Genomic DNA, 21455 nt, shown 5'->3' on the forward strand with positions numbered 1-21455 from the left:
CAATGCAAAATAAAATCTGAATTAGCCTCCGATGTTAATGAGACGTTCGGAATGCATTCCCAATATCTAATCTCATCTCTTTACTGCAATTAAGAAATCGAAGTTCTTCCACAATTTAAATTTGCCAGTTAATTTTCATTTTTGATAGGTTTGTTTTTAATTAGCTCATTTGATTTTTTACAACTTAAATTAAGCTTAAACTATGCATATAATCAATAGTATTCACAAGGAATTGTACAAGGTTTGTTTTTGTTTTGTTTTTTGTTGTATAAAAATACGTTAAATGTTGCGTGTAAAATTAAAAAGTTCTCTATGTGTGTTCATAAAATCTTAATGCTAAATAGACGCTCCGATATCAATATCAACTTAACTAGAGCTTAAATGACAAAGCGCGTGTTGCGTGTGGTTGTGTGTGTAAATCTCTTATTAACTACAAACGCTGCCATACATTAGAGAGTAAAGACTAAGACTTAACGATACTCAAAATGTGGTTGTGGTTGTTGTTGTTGCAATAAGCCTATTAAAATTCTTATTAGGAGCAATACTACGCCTATAATTTAAATGACTTTTGTACAAAGTGAAAAACGAGAGCTTGCGCAGTTGAATTAGAATTATTTTGCGTGTTGTGTGGTGCTGTTATAGTTTCCAATTATCAATTGTTGGTATAATTATTTAGCCACACAACAATATGCCAGGTTGTTGTCGTCCGTCCCCCGTCGACCGGCAACGTGTCCAGCAACTGCTATCACAATTTAAATATATCAACAGTGTTTTGCTTTGCAGTAAAGTACGACGAAACGGGGGCGTGGACTTCACCTAAAGGCATTTGGCCAAGCGACGCCGACTGCAATCGACGGTTAGCTTTCCATTGGTCGAACCTGCTGCAATCCAGTCTCTGCATTTCCGCCAGCCGTGGCAGCTGCCGCAGCGCTGTTGCAATGCTGTTGCGGTGCATTCGATGTAGTCGTTGTTTCAGCAGCATTCAACAAGCTGCTGCCGGTGGAGACGGCTGCTGCATTATTGGCCACTGAGACGACTGCGGTCGCTGTGGCTGCCACAGCAGCAACTGTTGCTGGCAGTGCTGCGGTCGCAGCTGTAGCAATATTGCTGCTGCTGCTCGACGTTGGCTGCAGCACCTTGTAGCGCGTATAGATCCGATAAGGCGTCTTCGACGTATCCTTTTGCTGCAACGATTTCGTCTTGCTGGTGGCGCCCCAGCCACTGGCATTGATCTGCTCCGGCGTCTTGCCCAGCAACCAGTCGCTGCAATGTTGCTGCGACTGTTCGGTGACGTGTTGTTGCAGCCACTTGTTGACATAGCTCTGAAACCGCTTGTACTTGAGCTGTGTGACGCGGCAATGACTCTGCAAGCAAAAAAAAAGGGGAGAGTGAGTATAACGAAGCAACTTTTAAAACATTAATCGACTTACCTTCTTGGCACGACGCACTGCATCGTATTTGAGTAGATTGAGATTCTTGCTGGTCACAAAGCAGCGTCCATTGCTGGCATTTGTGCTGATTTCGTCGCGATCATGAAAGGCATACTGCTCTGCCAGGCCCAGTTGTGCTGCACCCAATCTCTCTGGTGCTCGCTTGTTCCAACTGCTGTTGTTGTTATTGTTGGTATTAGTATTGTTGTTGTTGTTGCTATTTGCTGTTGCGCCACCATCAGTGGATGGAGGATTCGCTTCGGATGCAGCACCACAGTGACGTTTCTGTTCGAAGAGTTGACGCACCTGCTCTTCGTGCAACTGCGATCGACGCTTGTTGCGCAATAGGAAGCGCGCTTTACGTGTCCCACGCACCAGCTGCAAATACGAGACGAGAAAGAGAAAAAACATTGACAATTAATAAATGCATTCTAGAGAGCAACAACAAGTTGGTTTTAAATGCAAATTCAAACATGCTTATGCTGGTCACACTTAAAGATAGTTCAAATCAAGTATGCGTATGTAAGTGTGTAGGTGTACTGTCTGTCTGTTCGTGTCTGTGTGTGTAAAACAACTACTAACGATTACTATACTTATACATGATAAAAGGAGGGGAGGGGAAAAAGGGGAACCAAAAAACACAGAGGAGAGTGTGGTGATAGTGTTGTTGTACCAGGCCAAAAGAAAGTCCATGGCTTGTACGCATTCTTAGCACACACAAAAAATAATATCGATCATAAATCGATATACAAAGAACATTCACAACAAAACGATACAAAACGAAACAAAAATACATCGATTAATCGCACTCCTATGAGAGCAACTGTAAATATTGTTTGTATGTTACAATCTAAATAAATGCAATGATTATTACGTGGTATGCATACCGTAACTTACCTTGCTTCAAACATAAAAGCATATACACACTATATACTTTATATATACTATATGTGTATGTACATAATGTATTCATTCAGCTGCACTAAAATACCCACAAAAAATGAAAGCCCCAAAAAAACAACTCAAAAACGAACCTAGACGATATAACATAACACATATTGACTTTCGATTTTACTTTCAATTATATATTTCAATTGAATTCATACAACTGATGGTTTGTTTGTTTCGTTTTGCTTATGTAATTGTGTAGAGGAGTTATAAAAAATTGTTAAATATATATAACACGTCCACCTTCTTACTTCTCACACATTTAAAATTAATCTCATTGCTCTCTCTCGCTTGCAAACTCTCACTCACATTCCCAATCTCGATAATCGCTTTATACACAAATTCACTACGCTGAACACTTATGCTAAAGTACATATACATACAAACATTATTTACATTTGTTCTTATTGTGTTTTTTCTTTTATATTATTATTAATATACGCTTTGATTGCTCTAGTACTTTTGGCCCTTAACCAACATATAGTTATCGATAAAATTTAATCGATGCTGCCCAGCAGCGGCGATGGATCAACGACACAAACATAAACCTCGCTGCTATCAAACTCAAGTTTAATTGCCTCTCCCACTCACTCTCTCTTTAACCATTCACCTGTCTGGCAATTTAACGGCATTCTAATGGGAATGTGTTCTTGTTCTTGTTATTGTATTTTGTAATTCTTGTAACGCAAAGCAAAACGAAATAAGAAACAAATGCAGTAAATGCGTGCCTATGAATATTATTTAGATACTACTGGTTATTAACATATTTATACATATGCGTATTATTTATGTATTCGGTTTGGGTTTGTGTTTGCTGTGTATGTGTTTGTGTATTTTGTTTCGGGTATGTACTAAAATTTACATAATGTATGGTTTATAAAATGTGTTATTCGACTTTTTTACATTCAAGTGTTGTCTATGTGTTTTTGTGTGTACGATGGGTGAATTAATGTATAGTGGTGTGGTGTGTATGTGTTTGTTTGTACGTATTTGTGGTGCTGGTAGTAGTATGGTGTGTTGTGGTGTGTTTGATGTGGTGGGGATGGCTGGATGAATATTGTATTCTGGTTGTTTGTTCTTGTTGTTGCGGGTTTGTTGTTGGTTGGTTGTTAATCTCAAAAAACAAATTCATTTATTACTATTTCATTTTGCAATACGACTTTTTCTTCTTCTTATTCAATGAAATTATCAAAACTATTTTGTTATTTCAAGCCTTGGAATTGACCTGGTACATAAAATAAAGTGGAAAAAATGAGAAAAATGCAGAAAAAGCATTAATTAGTGAACATTTTTCTTTTTTTTTTTGGTTTGTTTCATTTTTTGTGAATAATTTTTTTAATGTTTTTTGGTTCGCATACGGATATGTGGGCGATTGGTAGGCGGCATGTTGAAATGAGAGACGAAACGGAAAGGAAAGAGAACGATAAAATGAAAGTTGTAGATAAAGAAGTTTTGTGGGCGAAAGTGGATGACGCGAACAAAGAAACGTAAAGAATAACAATAAACACATAAAAATAGTATATACAACAAAATAAAGCAGTACAACAATTTAACAATACAATATGTATGAAATTATGTACAATATGTACAACAAATGAGATTTGTTCAGTCTATACACTGTCTCTTGAGGACCACAGTATCGATGGTCTTAATATATGTATATAACAAGAATGACACCAAACACTTTTGCAAAAATTTCATAAACAAAATAAGAATCGAAATGTAATAAAAAATAATTAAATAGAAATGCATATTAAAGAAAATAAATTGCATGTGAAAAATATTGAAATACAGACTTGATATTTAAAAGAATATATAGTCAAAAAAGATCGACAGACGACTATCGGATATTATCGATTGCTGATACTAACAGTTAGTATGAACGGAAGTGAAAGGAGTAAGTGCTGTCTTAGTATTATTATTACTATAATTGGAAGTCGTGGCGACGTCGAAACTGATAATGTAGGTGAAAATTGTAAACTAAACTGAACGACAACAAAACAAACAAATAAACACAACAGAGAATACACAATCAACATGGTTAACCACTCTTCAAGCACACATAAAGCTGCTGCTGATCTTAATTCTTTTTTTTTTCTTTCGTTTTTGATTTCGCTTTTTTATTTCGAGTTATTCACATGTTTGGCACTCACCTCGGCGTTCTCCTCTTCCTCTTCCATTTTGATGTCCGTTGATTCCACCATGTTGTCATTGCCCGAGGTAGCATTGTTGCCACCACTACCTCCTCCTCCCCCTCCGTTTCCACCTACTCCACCACCCAATGCTGGGTTCGCCAAACGTTCAACATATTTGCTAAACTTTTGTGCCTTCAACACGGCTGGTTTCTCCGTCTCCTCGGACTCCGAATCGAGCAGTTCGATGGTCACGCGACAATCAATCTTGTACTGCAATAATCAAACGAAATATTTGTAAGTTTAATCCACAAATGAGGAAAGATGGACAAAATTTCATTATCCACATACAATGTACACTTTGAAGCAGTTCTCCTCGTTAAGAATGCTCTCGGCCTTGCGCTGATAGCCCATCTCCCGCTCGAAGCTCTTGTGTGCCTCGCGACAGAATCCTCCAGTGCTGCCGCGTCGCTGTTCGCTGGCATAGAGCTCCACACAGTCGAGGGCGGCACGCTCTGTGACACAATACTGAAGTTGCCGCACAGCATTCGAGACCACCTAAAGAAGAGTTACAGATTATAGAAACAGTTGTAAGCAATTGAGCAAAATGATGATCTCACCTTGTCTAGCGTAAAGGAAATGTAGGCATAGATGCCAAACATTTCACGCATCGTGTCTTCAAAGGTATTCGAGTCCATGTTGCCGTCAAGCACATTCTTGAGCATGTCCAGGAACGTGGGATAGTAATCCTCGACCTGCACATCGGGCTTGGGTTTCAGTCTCAGCGCCGTTGCCGTACTCTCTCGCCGATTAACACGACAACGCTCCTCCTCGATGGCCAAAAGTCGAGCACGCTCGTACATCACATGCAGACGATCGCAGAGAATCGCATGCAGCCGCATGAATAGGTACCAATTGTTGTTGGCGAAAAACAGCGAGTAGGATTCGTTCTGCAATTAAAAGTGGAATATTAGTTGTTGATTTAAAAGCAAAAGATTTCATTCTTAATGCTTACCTCGCGTTGTCCCTGCGCGTGCGCTGGCAGTAGCGTGGGATTCGCAAAATCCACTTGCTCCTGCTTCACACTCAACTCGGCGCTCGCGGCTGCTGCTGCATCTTCTGGCCTTCTTGGACTTGCGCCAGTTGCCGATAGGCTGTTATTGTTGTTGCTCTTCGTCGCTCCCTCCTCTGACTCGGCCTTGTTGTCCTTTGCATCGCCGACAGTTGCTGAAGATGATGATGTCGCTGCTGCCGCCGCTGCTGCTGTTGACGTCGACGGCGTTGCATCATCTGAAGACGCGGTTGCCCCCGTCGTTGCCTTTGCCGTCGCCTCCTCCGACTCCTTCTTGATGGAGGCCGCCACAGCTGCTGAATTGGCAGTGGCATTGTTCGCATTGTTGCTACTGCTGCTGCTGCTCGCATTGCTGCGCGCTGGGGAGGCGCCTTCGCTACTGGGCGTGCCAACGCCTTTGGGGGCGCAGCGACTCAGCGGCGAATCGACGTCCATTTTAGTGTCATCTACCAAAAATTGAAAGGCTAGAGTAGAGTATGGTTTCGTTTCGTTTTTTTTGGTTTTGGTTACGATATCGTTATCGATTTGTGTGCAGTGGATACGTTGTGTCGTTGTGGTGGTTGGTGTTCCCCATTTTTGGTTGTTTTTTATTATTTAATTTGGGTTAGTCATAAATAATTATGCAATTCGAAATTACAGTTGTTAAATTACCAAATTAATTGATTGCAAATGGCAACGGCAAATTCGCAACAAAAAAAAATTTGTATAAAAAAGAAAAGAAAATGAAAAAAAAAAACATTCGCTAAGTTAAAAATACTTGAATTTTAAATACTTTTTGTTAGTTTTTAGATTTGTTTTGTATAATTTGTTGTTAGTAGCAAATATTTTACTAAGAAAGTGTTGCAAGAATACACTAAAAAAATGAAATATTACATTTAAACTGTGTATTCATGCAACGCTTCTCTAAAAGCTGTCTCCCACTGTTTACTTTATCAAAACAAGAGGCAGCTAAAATGTATCGAAACTAATTGTAAGTTCATGCTTGAAATGAGTGTTTTGAAGTTGTGATCAAAGTCTAGATTAAAAATAAATATGTAGCGTATGCTCACCATCATCGCGTTCATCGTCGCTGAGCGGTTGCCGAGGCGCAAAGAACAAATCAGGCACAAATTGTCGAATAATCTGTTTGATTTTCTGCTTCTCCTGCTTCTGGATGCCCGTCTGCCGTTTCACATGATGGATAAGCAAATTGGCCGCATCGTCGAGTATGGTCTTATCCTTGTATGGCAGGACAAGATGCGGTCCACCCGCCTCCATGGCATCATCCTCCTGATCATGCCTCTCATCGTACAGCGTCTCAATCTCATTGAACAGACTCTTGGAACGCAGCGCCTTCATATCGTTGGGCTTGAAATTGATGGCCTGATGATCCAGAGATTTCAGATAGTATTTCTCGTTCTGTTCGCGCCACTGCTTGTTGAAACTCTATAAAAATTATAAATATAGTAGAATAAGGAGTTCAATTAATGGACAACTTCATTGCATACCTTTTGGGCATCCCGCCATTCCTCCTCCTTGACCTTCAGTCGCTTGAGTACAATGGGCACCGCGACTGAAGGATTCTTCTTCATGCCCTGAATAATTTCGCCGGATTTGTCGCCATAAATGCGATGAATAGCTCGCTGATGTATTGTTTGCGAAGTGCCACCCAGATGATCGTCCAAATGATATTTGGCCAGCTCTTCGGGTGACATCCGGGACATTTTCTTTTGCACATTCTCGAGCACTCGAATTGTGGCGCTGTTCACCTCAATCACCAGATCCAGCTCGAAACGCTCGTCCTCCGTTCTGTGAATATTCCTTGTGTTTAGAGCGTTTGTTGATTCGTTAATTCATAAAATATAAACGAAAGCCAAAGAACAGAAACAAATAACAGAAACAGAACAAGAGATAACCAGAGGAGGAAAATATAAATAAGAAAAAGAACAGAAAACAAAGTATACAACAAAAAGAAACTACAGTGGAGAGTACACCGACTGTCAAATTTTCGCTTAACTGTTTTAAGGGATTACCAATTGTTTTCCGAATAACATTTTAACAATTATTCAGATAGAGATTAGAGGTATCTCAAACAGACAGATTTTGAGTAGTGGGTATAACAAATAGGATGGGAAAGTTAGGAAACCAGGAAAGTTGAAGCTTTCGCTCACCTGTAGATCGTCTCCTCAAACTGTGTCTTCCTCGAGGTCACAAACGTGGAATCCTCGCTAGCCCACGTCGGAAACGAGACCCACTTGTCGTTGAGCACCTCGCGACAAAGCGCAGTGCGTCCGCTGCACTTCTTGGGTACCGTGGATTGTGGCAGAGCGCAGTAGGAGGCACCAAGGCGCTTGCAGAGTGATAGATCCACATCTTGTACATAATCCGTGCTCTGATGACTGCTTGCACGATCGTGCGAGCTGCTGTTGCTGCCCTGCCGTTGAGTGGCCGCCAAAGGCAGGCCATCGATCAAGCCGCCAGCGCCAGCGGCTCCGCTAAGTTGTCCCGACATAGGCGGACCCAAAAAGTCCGTAAACCAGCGCAACAAGTCGGGAAACTTGACGAGAAACGGTGACACCAAGACGAGCAGCTCCGTTTTGGAGACAATCTCCTGATTGAAGAGTGTTAGGCACCGCAAGAAATTGTCATAGACTTCGGGATTGCGCAATGCTTTGCGCACCTTATCGAAGAAGGCAGCATCCGAGATGGTGCATTTGCGCGACGCCTCCGAGAAGCTGACGTCGCGACAATATGGCTTCGGACGCTTCGCTGGCGGTGGTCCTCCTGTGCTGAGAGCGCTTCCAATTGTTGCCGCTGTGGACAATTCATCCACTTGCCGTTGCCTGTTGCTGCCGCCGCTCGAGTTGTGCGCATTGTGATGCGGATGCGGTGGCAATTGTGCTGGCGTCACATAGCTTGCAATGTTGGGCGAATTGCGATCGAGCGAATTCTCGCCCAGATGATGATGATGCGGCATATTAGCATTAGCCATGTTGCCGCCACCGTAGCTCGGTGACTTTTTCTGCGACATATTTTGATGCGGATGCTGTGCCACATATTTCTGGGCATGATGGTTGTTGCGCTGATCCAACATTGCACCGCCAGTCGCCGTGCCACGTAATCCAGCAGCCGTCTGGCCGCCCTGCAGATGGGGCGGCAAACCACGATGCTGTTGCTGCTGGAGTTGCTGTTGTTGCTGCTGCTGTTGTTGCTGGCCCAAGCCATGATATTCCTTCTCAAAAATGCTACCGCCGCTGCTGCTAATAATGTGATTCTGTTGCACGCCGCAGGATTTGATGCTGACGCTCGTATTAACAGCCGACAAGTTGCCAATGGCCGCGGCATGCGCGTGTGCGCTGCTGCTGTCGATTTGCGACAGCGTCGCCCCGCTGCTGAGATGCAACGGCGAGCCGCTGTTGGGCACAGCCGATGGCGATGCCGAGGACATGCTGATGTGGGCACCGCCACTCAATGTGGCCGTTGTTGTTGTGCGTTGCTGTTGCACCGTTTGTTGCTGCTGCTGTTGCTTCTTGTGATGATCGTTGTGCAGCGCCGATTTGGACATGTATTGTGCGGCTGCTGCTGCCGCTGCCGACGACTGATGATTGGTTGCATCGGGTAAAAATTGGCCAAATTCACGCAGCAAATCTTCGTCCTGGCCAAAGAGTTTGGCCACCTGGGTGTAGACCTCCTGTTCGGTGAGCATTTTGTCTTGAGTCATGGCGCCGCCACCGACGCCGCCGCTGCTCTCCTTCATCACCTTCTGCTCCTTTTGGTAGGCATGGAGTATCTCCAGGAATTTCTTGTACTTGGCCGGCTGGCTTTGGTAGCGATGCTAATGGGAATATAAAGCAAACCGTTTGTTTATTCCTGTTGCATATTAGATAGTTAACCCGTATCGACACTCACCTTAATTTTATTCACATAGGTGATGGCGTGATTAAACTCCACAGGCTGATTCTGCTGGCCCGTCGTCTCGCCCAGCAGTATCGATTGATGCGCCTGCTGAATGTGATGCAAATTGTGCTGACCCGCTGCCGCCGCATGCGGACTCAGCTCACTCAATGAATTGGGTGTTGGCGGACCACCACCAACCACAATGCTGGCACCGCCAGGCGCCGGCACCGAAGCCGGACCCGTTGGCGTGATCGTTGCACGCTGCTCCCCGCGATCTCTCGAATAGTTTTGCGGTATATTATGCGCCGACACGGAGACGCCCACGCCACCAACACCAGCTGGTGGCACAGTTGCTGAGCTGCTCGTCACATGCACATGACCACCGCCGGGCGATTGTGCCGCTCCAGCAGACGGCTGCAGTGCATGTATGGTAGTCTGGGTGAGCGATGCACCGCCGTGTGTCATCAAATTGACGGCACCAGCCGTTTGTATTTGTGGCACAGCCGCTACTGACGCCGCCGCAGCACCGCCAACTGGTGGTCCAGGAGTTTGTGCCAACGCTGTTGGCTTCAGAGACGAGGTGGGCGTCGTTGTGTGCGCATTTACGTTGCCCGCCGTTGCCAACGGACTGTTGCCGGTACCGGCAATCATGTGCACGGTGCCGGTGCTGCTGGGCGCACCTGGCGGCGATGGCATCGAGACGACGGGCACCGAGAAACCGAGCGCATCATGTTGCATTTCAATCTTGTAGCCAGGCGGCAGAAACATGTTAAAGCCATAGATGAGTTCGGCATGGCCTTTGAAGAGCGTCGAGACGCGCTCTATGACGCCGGGCGTATCGATGCAGTGCGACTTGAATTCTTTCATAATGTCGAGGAAATTATTGTAGATTTGTGGCTGATCTGCATACTGGTATTTCACCTGATCCAGATAGCTGAGCGCATCCTCGACCTTGAGGCGTGGCGCGGCGGCACTGCCGCCAGCCAATTGACCGCCGCCCTGCGGAGGAGTGCTATTGCCAGCAGCTGCTGCTGCTCCAGCTCCTACTGCACCCACACCGGGTCCATTGGGAGGCGTTTGTTGCTGCGATTGTGTGGTTGGGGGTTGGGTTTGCTGTGCCGTTGTGGTCAGATTGCCGCCAACACTGCTGGCGTTTGTCTGTGTGCCGCTAATTGTCCGCTGTCTTATTGTGCCAGCTGTCTGGCAGCTGCTTGAGACTGTCTGTGAGCCTCCTCCAGGCACTGCAGTGCCTCCTGTGACATGAATCTGCACTGCATTGCTGTCCGCTGGACTGGCTTTTAAAGTGCCACCCGCTTGTATGGAGGCGACGCTGTAAGCTACATAAAAGAATGAAATCGTTAGTGCTTACTGAGGAAAGTTAATCCAGACTCGCATACTTACATGTGGTATACTGCAAGGTTTGTGTGGCCGCACTGCCCGTGGATACGACGACGCCGCCAACGCCAACGGGCACCACAGCGGTTGTTTGAGCACCGGTGCTGGCGCTATCGACAATGCTGGCGGTGTTGCTGCTGCTGCTCGTTGTTTTCAGATTCGTAGCCGCCGTTGGCGTTGTGGACGGCAGATAGGCAATTGTCTGGGCACCGCCATGCTGTGGCGTCAATATCCGATGATGTATCGAGTTAATGCTACTGATTGTGGCACTGTGCGCATTTGGCACCACTGTGCCAATGGTAACGCCACCAGCCGAGTTGACCACGCCGCCGCCGGCACTATTGGCAGCTGATCCAGCGACACCGACACCTCCAACTCCACCAACGCCTACTCCTCCTCCTGGTCCGGGGCCAGTTCGTGTGCCAAATTGCACTTCATCGATGCGCGTGCGTTTCATCATGCTTGGAGTTGAATTTTTGTTATTGATTTGCTGCACACTTTATTATTTTTTTTTCTTTTTCGTTTTTTGTTTATTATATTGTTGCTGTGTTGTTGTGCTCTACTTAATGTTGTTTGGTTGTGGGAACTGGACGCCTTTTCTTTTCGTTCTCTACGAGCGTATGTAGTAGGCAACAAACGGTCGTGGTCGCAATTGATAACTGTAACTAGACTGCAGTGTTTGAAGCTGATGCTCTGTTCGTCGTGCTTGCAACATATGTTCTTCTTCTTGTGCCTCTTCTTGTTGTCTATGCATTTGGGGAAGTATGAACGCAGCCAGCCCGCTTAAGCGGCAGGCTCCAAAGATTCCAATACGAACGTGTTTAGCAATTTTGTTACCACCTCAAAGCTTCTCTGCTGCTGCCACGTCGCTGCTATTGCGTCGCTCTTTCTCTCTTTCACTTTATTTTGTTTTTTGCTCCCTGGCGTCTACGTTGCAGTCACTATAATAAAAAAAAAAAAAGAATAACAAAACAAAGGGGTTAAGTAAGCGTGAAATTAGAGAAATTGCAACTGAATCAGCTGTTATTTTTGTTCGTCGATAAATGTTTGTGGTTTATCGATATGTTTGTGGTTGACTTATATGTTGATCATTGAGTATAACACTCACAAAAATACAAAATAAAACAGCTGTTGTATCTTTTAGCTATTATTTCATTTCATTTGCAAACTTCTTGCACATTCCAATGAAATTTTTAAATTGTTCAACGACAAATTCCTCACACACACTTACACAATCTGCTAGAAAATAAACTACAGTTTATGCATGTGTGAGTAGTAGAAAATTATTTCTTTGTATATATCGCAGCCAATATAACAACAACAGCAACAGCTACAAGCAGCAGCAAAAGTCAAACCAACTGAGGGCTGAGAGAAGAGCGCGCCTCAGATCAGAGAATCATCATCCATGCATGTGTCTGTGAGTGTGTGTGTAAATAAGCGCAACCGGAATTGGGCGCGCGCGCTTTGTTGTTTTTAACGGGTACAGTAAAAACTGAGAAGGGAGGGCAGACGGCAGAAGACAAGGCAAGCTGCCAGGAGAGCTTTTTTATGACCCATGCACGATGACGACGTCAGCTTGCATAGAATTTACTGCGAGTATTACGACTTGAGCTGGGGGGCTCGTGAAGCGTGCACACACACAGGAGGGGGAGGAAGAGAGAACGAGAGAGTCAATTTGTGTGCATCAGGGTGTTTGCCTCTTTCTACTACACTACTACTCACACACAACCTACACGAAGAAAGAGAGACACAGCAGCCGCCGACAAAACAAACGAGTATATAGAATGCTGGTTAACATTGGTGGTGGTGAGGCGGCTGTTCTGTTGCTCTCCTTGGTGGCTTTTGCTTGCTTGCTTTCCTTCATTCTTTTTATTCTGTTGCAGCACAATATACAAGAGAGCGTGAGAGAAACTTGACATAGAGCAGCGCAGAGAGCGGGAGCGCTTTTGAGAACCGCATATTTGTTTTGTGGCGCAGTTCGGTTTTTTTTTACTTCTATTAAGTTCTTTTTTTCGTTCGTGGTTAAATGTTTGGCTCAACAACAACTATAAACAAGTATTTGGCGGGCGCAACGAGAAGCCCACAAGCACCATTTCAGATCTCCCCATCGAGTGCGTTTTTCAAGTCGTTAAAGTGTAAATATAACTTGAATTTTTAGAAGCGACATTCGCACACAAAAACACAAATATATGTGTGAACGCTAGCGGGAGACTTTTGAGCAGAAAGCGCCACCTCTGTGAATTTTCTCGGCGAATATCTCAGATGCCTTCGCCTATATGTGTGCACATTCATGCCTATCTTAGAATTAGTGTATGTATGTGTGGTAACATTTTAATGAATCTATAATATATGTGCATTTGTAAACAACAAATTACAGTAATTTGCATTTGAAAACTGTACCGGGAGCCCACACAAATACAAAATACACCACACTTTTGGCTCTCGTGAGAGAGAGTGCGGCGCCTTTCGCACAGCAAATAATCCTTCAAGTATATATTATAGCCAAATGCGAAAACAAGTTGAAAACGTTTGTCGCGGCGGCACACGCTCTTTTCTCTCCCACTCTTCTCCACATCACTCTCTACTCTACACATTCATTACTGTGTGTGGCCTTTTGTTGTTATTGCTCTGTTGCTGCTGCTGCTTGGCTGCTTTGCTGTCCGATTTTGGAGCAGTGCGGCCGCCATACAACACACACACACATACAAGCACACGCACATATTGGCGTATATACATTTGTCACTCTCGCGAGAGCGCCATATTGCCGAGCTCCGTATAAAATTGGGGCGTTCGTTGTAGTTGTTCATGTACGTGTGTGTTAAAGGGAGACATGTGGGCAAATTTTCCCTCCATTTTTTTTTTTTTTGTTTTTGTATTACGTGCACACGTCTATTATCTTATCTGTTTTGTTATGTATACACTGCAGAGAATAGTGTTAATATGCAAAATTATTTTTTGCTCCGACTGTAACTTATTTTGCACATTTTTTTTTGACATCGGTATTAAACGTTTAGTTTTTTTGCACTCGCACTCACACTTAAACTGTGTTCGAATCTACACGCTATTAATAAATTTTGCAAACACATAAAACATATGGATGTGTAGAGAAATACATATACATGCATATATACTATAGACAAAATAGAAAAAATGAAGACAAAAAACAACAAAGCAGAAGGCAGCCTGGTAGCTTCAAGCTCATATAGCCCAAAGTAGTCGTCCGTCGTCGAATAATAGTGAGCGAAGATGCTCTCATTCAAAGAGACTTGCATACTCATATATACGAATAGAGAGAGCAAGAGAGAGCGAGATACAGTGATACAAAAACAAAGAGCCACTATCGATACTATCGAGTTGGTTTTTTTTATTAGCGTCAACATTAATGTATTTTTTTTTGGGTTGATAGATCACATCTTTTGAGTCTGCATTTTAAGCTAACAACGACAATAGCAGATGAAAATCATTTATTGAATAAATAGAGGTTATTCTATTTAAACAAAAGGGAAAAAACTTAAGATTCAAATCGATACACAGCACAAACACCGAGGTTTTTGCATCACTAGAGAGAGAGGCGATGGCGCTTGCTCTTGGAGCAAGCCAGCCGTTGAGTTGACCAAGCCAGCTGCCAGCGGGTTATTCTGTGTGTTAGGAGCCAGCCCATTTATACATACATACATGTACATCTGTGTATATGCACAAGAAACACTCATACACATATTCACTGAAATATATATATACATATGCACTAAAATATATACAGACGTACATGCGAATGGCGCATAAAAGCAAAATTCGAGATAAGCGCACGAACTGCTGAGAACAGACGAATGAACGAACGAAAATAAAACGACACTACGTTGAAAAAATACAGTCAGTTCACAAGCAATGTTCAAAACTTGTATGTGTGTGAGTGTATGTGTGTATACGCGTGTTATGATTGTATGTGTGTTGAGTGCGAGCAACCATCGACGACTTTTTGTCTGTGCGCTTTATATATGTGTATGCATGTCGATTTTGCTTCTGTGTGTGTGTGCCGTCGCCGTTGTCGTACATAAACCAATTGAAATTGACCTAACCTAAAAATGTTGTATTTTTCACAAGTTTTTTGCTGCTAACAACTAAGCAGATGTTATAAATTATCAAATAACTAAACTGCTTTGTTCAATTTAAACAAGAATACGATACGTTTTCATCCACTTTCCTCATCCCGCGAAAGATAACTTACATCAGATCAAAAACAGTGTACTCCTATGTATGTGTATTTGAAAAGTGTATGTATGCGCACACATGCACATATACATACATATAAAAAGTATATTTACTATAAACCGTTGTTGGCTTGTTATTGAAAAACTTTCACGTTTTACGCAGTATTTTGCACTACCATTTTTATTCCATTCCTCACTGCACTGTACAACTTTTCACCGTTTTATTTGCTGCTTTTTTATTAGTACATTGGGATTTTGCACTTAAATGTATGTGTATGTATTTAGAGCAATTTTTCACAATTTTTTCTTATATTTTATTTAAAATGCTACGCGGGTATAGAAATTTTCCAACCATTCACTTTACTTTTTTTTAACAAAATTTCCTGCCACTGAATATTTATTTTACCAGATATTCACAAAAAATTTGGCGAGGAAACGTTTTCTCGTACGTCTTAACGCCGCCGCAAACATTTTCGATTAAACGGCGAGACCAGTGTGAGCAAAGAAACAAAAGAGCGCGAAATGCAAACAGGGTATGTGCGAGAGAGCGCGCTCTCGCGAGTAAGCAATTCAAAGAGAGAAAATTGAGAGAGCAACCGCGCGCGCGCAGTGTTGCTTTGGAATTCATCTTTTTAATTTTCGTCATATCTGTTGTTGCTATATTTGCTACAGTGGCAACTTGCGACGAACAGCAGCAGCACAGCATATCAAACAGGGAGGCAACGCAGCGCATCAACCAACATCAAGCCTCTTCGAGCATAAAAAAAATGGGGAAAATGCTGCTTTCGGTATAAAAGTAAATACATGCTTATTATGTATAGCAATACATACTATACATGAAGATGCACGGTAAATAGTGAAATCTTTTTAGTTCGTGGGCAAATTGCAATCGCTACCGTCAAAACTTAGTGTGACCGCAACTTCAATCCTCCCCACGAAAATATACTAAACTAAAAGTTTCCTTTGAGAATAAACAAACTGAAGACAAAATGTTACAAACGCTCCCATAAATCTATATACTTCTCCACAGAATTTGACGTGAAAATATACCACATCAAGTATATAATGTACCATGCGAGCGGTCACGCTGTGTGCGAGACAAATAGCACGCTGTATATTCGAGAACCAACCAGCGAACGGCAGCTCGCTGCTTTGTGGTTCAGCCCCATGGCCAGGCCAGAGAAGCCATTCGCATTTCGTGCCACTGAGGCAAGCAAGCAAAAGGAGACGGCGGGAGTAATTCCGCAAAAAATTGAGTTATCGGCATTTGCAATCAAAACTCGACATTTTTTAATGTGCTATCTAAAGACGAAGCAAAATATAAGGCAAAGTGCAAAAATGGCTCATAAATTCAAATACGAGACGCTTACGTAAGTGCAAATGGCTCACACTACTTACATACATAGTGTTTGTGCCAGAGAGAGTCAGAATATGTTCAGGCATTGGTATCTACAGGGTGTTTCGGCTAGCTGGTCATGACTAGCATACCAAAATGACGACAGCAACATGTTTGCTTGCACTATGGCCACCCTATAAAAGAGAGCGGCGAGAGCCAAACCATGGTGATGATGCGGGAGAGAGAGAACACCCACACATATACAAATATACAAACCATACTCGCGAGAGTTCAGCGCGGCCACAGAGATATTGCAGTACATAATGAAATCGACAAAACTGAAAATCAGAAACCAAACAGACGAGTAGCAGGCTACAACACTGCCACGGTTACACTTTGTGACTTCGACGACGGCAACAGAGCGACGGCATACACCTTGCCTCACCTCACCTTACACTTGACTTGACTCACGCGTACACACACACATGCATTGATATACCTACGTGTGTGTGCTCTGCACAAGTGGTGGTGAAATGGTAGTTTTTGCTGCTGTCAAAACGGAAACGAGAAGACGACGCACAACGACAGAGACACACCATAGAAAGCAGCAACAGCAGCCAGACATGAAGGTAAAAGAAAACCAACACACAATGTGGATGCAAGTTGAGACGGTGGCTGCGATGCCAACGCCACCATGGCAATGGCGGAGAGAGGAGCGATGTACGTGTGTGAGTGTGGATAGCATAGCTTACCATGTATGTATGCGTCTACATACATATGTGTGCATACACTGGTCGGCCTTTTTGCTCTCTGCAATGGTCAAACACATGTTGGAATTTGATCGGCCGTGAGAAAAAGGAACTGAATGGGGGCTGAATGCAGCCGCAGCAGCAACGGCAACAGAGGAGCGGCGTCCAATAAAAATCTGTATACTTGCGAATTGTGTTTGCTGCGCTCATCGCGGTGGTGAAAATGGAAACCTTGCAATTATCGATTTCTTTTCGAGTGCGCTCGCTCAATGCATTGCGCACAACGTGCAGAAGAGAGATAGAAAGGGGTTGTGACTGTCACCTGCCAGCAGCAGCACAACAACTGCAAACTGCAACACTGCGTTAGCCGATAACTATAGATAATGCAAATCGAGTAGAACAAAAACACAACAAGCTTTGACGGCCGACAAAAGTTCAAAGTTCACCAACAGCAGGCGCCTGTGCAGTGTTCTGCAGCAGTTGCACTTCTTTCCCAAAACACACAGTCATAACCTCCTGCTCCAACATAAGTGCAAAAGGGACAACCACAGTAGTGTGTGTGTGCGTGTGTGGCTGGCAATTGCATAGCCTAGTGGGACACGGACTATGGATTGTTTGTCTTTTCCATATACTACAATTTTCACGTATGTATGTGAGCTGAAGTATTTTCAGGTAGTTCTCATCTATACTAATTGCTGTACACTAATTTCAGATGCCACTCGCCACGCCACGCCACGCCACGCCATTTGCTATTGCGCAACAATAAACAAAAGATATATAAATATATATGTATATTTATATATCAAATATACACACATCTATATGTAAATATGAGCAGCAGCTGCGGCAGAATGGTCGAATGTAACATCGAAAAGCAAGCAAACAACAACTGTTTAATTATACACAATTTATATAAATACTATATATGCTGTGCTGCATTTTAAAAGCAAATTTTTGTTAATTTGTTGTCTTATGTACTCCAAGTTGTGTGTATGATATTTCAGAAGATAGTTTAAAATTACGTGCAAAGTCATCGAAAAATGTGGTATCAAAAAAAGAACAGATAAAGGGCAATGTAAATTAATTTGCAAGATATGTTTTGTGTATAGCTGATATTAGTATAATAGTATTATTGTCTGTATTCCTACCTAAAGGCCGGGTTAACGAAATGTCTTACTAAATATAGCAATTTTGAAGCAGATACATTATTTGTAGAAATTTTAACAAACTAAATCAAATTGATTGATGAAAGAAGTTGTGTTTTAATCCGGTTATGAGCTATTAATTTGGTTAGTGAAGTCTTGTAAGACAAAGAAATACAGAAAGTTAATGTTCCCATGTATAGTCAGAAGCGACTATTTAATTAAAACTTTATAGAATAGGTCAATCATAAAAATAAGAAATTATAAAAGAAAACAAAAAATAGTAAATTAGTCACTGAGCAATATCTTAATACAATATAGTAATACTTATTTAATCCATAAGCTTATAGACATACTGGTTCACTAAACTTTAGAGTTTATTTGATAAGTCATTAAGTTGTCATATAGAAATTTAGAATATTTGCTTCACTCAAAAGTGAGGAATTTTAAGAAAATATTTGCTTAAATTAGGTAAGCCATTTAATATATAAAATAGAAAGCTTTTATATTGGAATACGAAAACTAACCTCTACATAGCGAAGAACCTTGTAAAAGTTGAATTTTAGAGCGTGTGCACAGCACAAAGAAGATATCTACTTTACAGTAACTACATTTTAGCCTAGGCGGGTTCAAGATTTGCTCGTTGGCCCTTGACAAACAAACGAAACACAACACAATCCAACACAACAAAAAGAAAGACAAAGCTTTGTAAATTGCATAGCACACTAGGCGTTACTTGCAGGCATTCCCCGTTTTAAAAGCTAGCCTCTCTCTCTTTATTTACATAAAAGGCGACATAAAATAAAATACAAAAATGCAACAGCAACGAAGATTAAATACACTTTGGTTGGAAACTAGATAACTAAACATTTGAAATCAAGTTTCGCATATGAAAAAAGGAGTTAAGGAATGCCTTAACAATTTGTTGTGGTTACACATTGCTTCGCGAAGTTAACATGGTTACTTTTTGAGGGTATCGACTATGAAGTGCGATCGCATGTAACTATAACTCGTTTTTCAAGTTTTCACATCTTTTTGGGTAAATGAAAAAGCAAGCAGCCAAAAGCTAACCCCAAAGCGAGGCAAACTAAAACCAGACTTGAATCACAAGCACATTGAAGATTTTGTACGAGAACTGACTACAAATTAAGGTCTTATCAATACTGTGTTAAAGATAAATTTAATTTAACTACATGTAACTGGCCATGTTTGCCGGCTAAATAACATAGACTGCATTAAATTTCAATACTTTTAGTCACTATATAAAATACAGCATTTTGTGAAATAACTTTGTCTTGAGTTGAGTAGTTTTGGTCAAAAAGCTAGAATTCTACGAAGTGCTGAAGTACGGAGAAAAAGAAGGGGTAGGCATACAATTTGAATTTGAACTGCTGACAACATGGTATTTTTGTTGTTGGTATTTTTATTAAAGGTGAGAGAGAGAATGTGTGCGGCAATGAGAGAGCGTAAATCGGTCTCGCGTTCTTGGCACTCTCAGTGCTCAGTTCAAACATACACACACACATGCACTCTCATTGTTGTTGTCGGTGTGGGATTGCAGCAGTGTGTTCGTGTAAATGATATGCGTCATTGTTGTTGCTCTCTCTTTGCAATACCTTCCTTTTTACAGACATTTATTGTGTGTGGCGTTTTTTTTTATAACTATTTTTTTTCTTTCGTTTTATCAAATTAAAAAGAGACAATTAAATATGTCTACGTTCACAATTTTCAAAGACAAACACATACATGGGCACGTAATCGAATTGCGGAAACTTTAGACAAAGACAACGGTGGAAGGGAGGAGGAGCATGCATTATTAATTATGAATTAATAAATAAAAAGCACTTGCAGGAAATTTAATTTATAGATTGTGACGCCTGTTTCACGAATGCGCTATCGCTCAGCGTAATCAATTGAGAAATTGAGGTTATGTACAAATTACTGGCACAGACACCGTCACAACACACTCAAACCCAAAAGTATATCTGCATATGTATGTGTATACATATATAATAATGGGCGCGCATTTTTCTATATATGTATGTATGCATCGATATAATATTTATTGCCGCAGTTTACATACCTGATTGCAAGTTTGGGTCACGAAATCTCAGCAACATGTCACAAGATAAAACTTTTTTTTTAATTTTTTTTTTTGTACTTTTTCTTTTTATATTGTGTATTTCGCACTTTTAGTTAGCAACAACTGGTCGCGTATTATTTTTGTTTTGCGCTAATAATTTAAATATGATACGTTTTGTTGTGTGAATCTTTCGCAGGCAGAAAAGAAGCGCGTGAGACTCTGCTTCTTACATTTGCAATAAACACACATACACAGACACGTACTCACACATATACAACATACAAGTATATATATATATATATGATGTATGCACTTAGAATCGATTTTATGCTGCTTGATACTTCTACTGCTGTCGAAGCTCCAGCGCCTACGAACTTTTTGTATGCTCTGCACGTAAAATGCGCCTCCACAAAACTACGCTTCTTTATAAAAACTTCACATATGTATGTACGTACTCACGCTCACGCACCTCACACTCTCACACAACTCACTCGTGCAACGTTGCGTTGTTCTACTTTGTTATATTGTTTCTTTTCTTTTGTTTTTTTTTTGTATATGCCAACACTACATTTGACTGATTTATTTGATTGTTGTGTCTGCTGCCTGTCATATGTGTTGCGCGCTGAATTACGTTGCACTATTTTTATGTTGGACTTGTATTAAATTTAATTAGTCTCACTACTGAGATTAGCGTGACCGCAAGTTCCATTGCAAAATAATCTATTTTACGTCGAAAAAATATGGTTTTCATCTGGTCACACCTTAGAAGCTATTTTTTTCGTAAGATGCTTTTCTGCCATTTAACATAAAAAATATTTTTTCCATTATCCGTACAAAATGGTCACACTGATCAGCCTTTTGCATTGTGAGGACCTATCGCCTACCGCCATATTACGATAACGCTGGATTAAATGGTCACCTTAATAATCGACATGTCTATCGCAAGATATGTTAACATCACAGCCACTTTTACGAGACTGTCTATCCAATTTGGCTTCAATGAGCCGTTGTGAACTTAACATAGCAACATATTCTGCAACATAAAGGTTGATGGGCAGCACTTTTTATATTTACAGAGCTCTAA

At 41.9% G+C, this 21455-nt stretch overlaps 1 protein-coding gene and 1 long non-coding RNA gene across 10 annotated transcripts; one reads left to right on the forward strand and one right to left on the reverse strand.

The window, feature by feature from the left end:
* Nucleotides 1-138: 138 nt before the first annotated feature.
* On the reverse strand, nt 139-21075 carry LOC132792055 (paired amphipathic helix protein Sin3a). Of its 6 annotated transcripts, none has more exons than XM_060801272.1 (12): nt 20372-21075; nt 10860-11794; nt 9471-10795; nt 7733-9396; nt 7070-7370; nt 6632-7007; nt 5526-6046; nt 5131-5460; nt 4862-5068; nt 4532-4783; nt 1431-1808; nt 139-1364 (listed from the first exon to the last, which is right to left on the reverse strand). In XM_060801272.1, exons 2-12 carry the CDS (start codon nt 11311-11313, stop codon nt 858-860), a joined length of 6315 nt encoding a protein of 2104 aa, XP_060657255.1. In that variant the 5' UTR covers nt 11314-11794; nt 20372-21075; the 3' UTR covers nt 139-857. The 6 variants fall into 6 exon arrangements, with proteins under 6 accessions (XP_060657255.1, XP_060657256.1, XP_060657253.1 ...); XM_060801273.1 differs by having other exon boundaries at nt 5526-6028; nt 7070-7382; XM_060801270.1 differs by having other exon boundaries at nt 7070-7382.
* On the forward strand, nt 15580-21095 carry LOC132792086 (uncharacterized). 4 transcript variants are annotated; one of them, XR_009632969.1, is made up of 4 exons: nt 15580-15594; nt 15734-15910; nt 16092-17794; nt 17859-21095. It is a non-coding gene; the product is annotated as an uncharacterized LOC132792086 (long non-coding RNA). The 4 variants fall into 4 exon arrangements; XR_009632970.1 differs by having other exon boundaries at nt 15734-15857; XR_009632967.1 differs by having other exon boundaries at nt 15734-17794.
* The last annotated feature ends 360 nt before the right edge of the window (nt 21096-21455 follow it).

Source organism: Drosophila nasuta, chromosome 3 (genome assembly GCF_023558535.2).
Source record: "Drosophila nasuta strain 15112-1781.00 chromosome 3, ASM2355853v1, whole genome shotgun sequence".
Lineage (NCBI taxonomy): Eukaryota > Metazoa > Arthropoda > Insecta > Diptera > Drosophilidae > Drosophila > Drosophila nasuta.

Excerpts from the sequence above, each read along its gene's own strand:
- LOC132792055 (XM_060801270.1), bottom strand. The coding sequence starts at position 11,313 with ATGATGAAACGCACGCGCATCGATGAAGTGCAATTTGGCACACGAACT. Across the intron at positions 9,397-9,470 it reads CCTATGTGAATAAAATTAAG|CATCGCTACCAAAGCCAGCC; the intron begins GTGAGTGTCGAT and ends TATTCCCATTAG. Across the intron at positions 6,047-6,631 it reads CGACGATGAACGCGATGATG|CCTTTCAATTTTTGGTAGAT; the intron begins GTGAGCATACGC and ends ACTCTACTCTAG.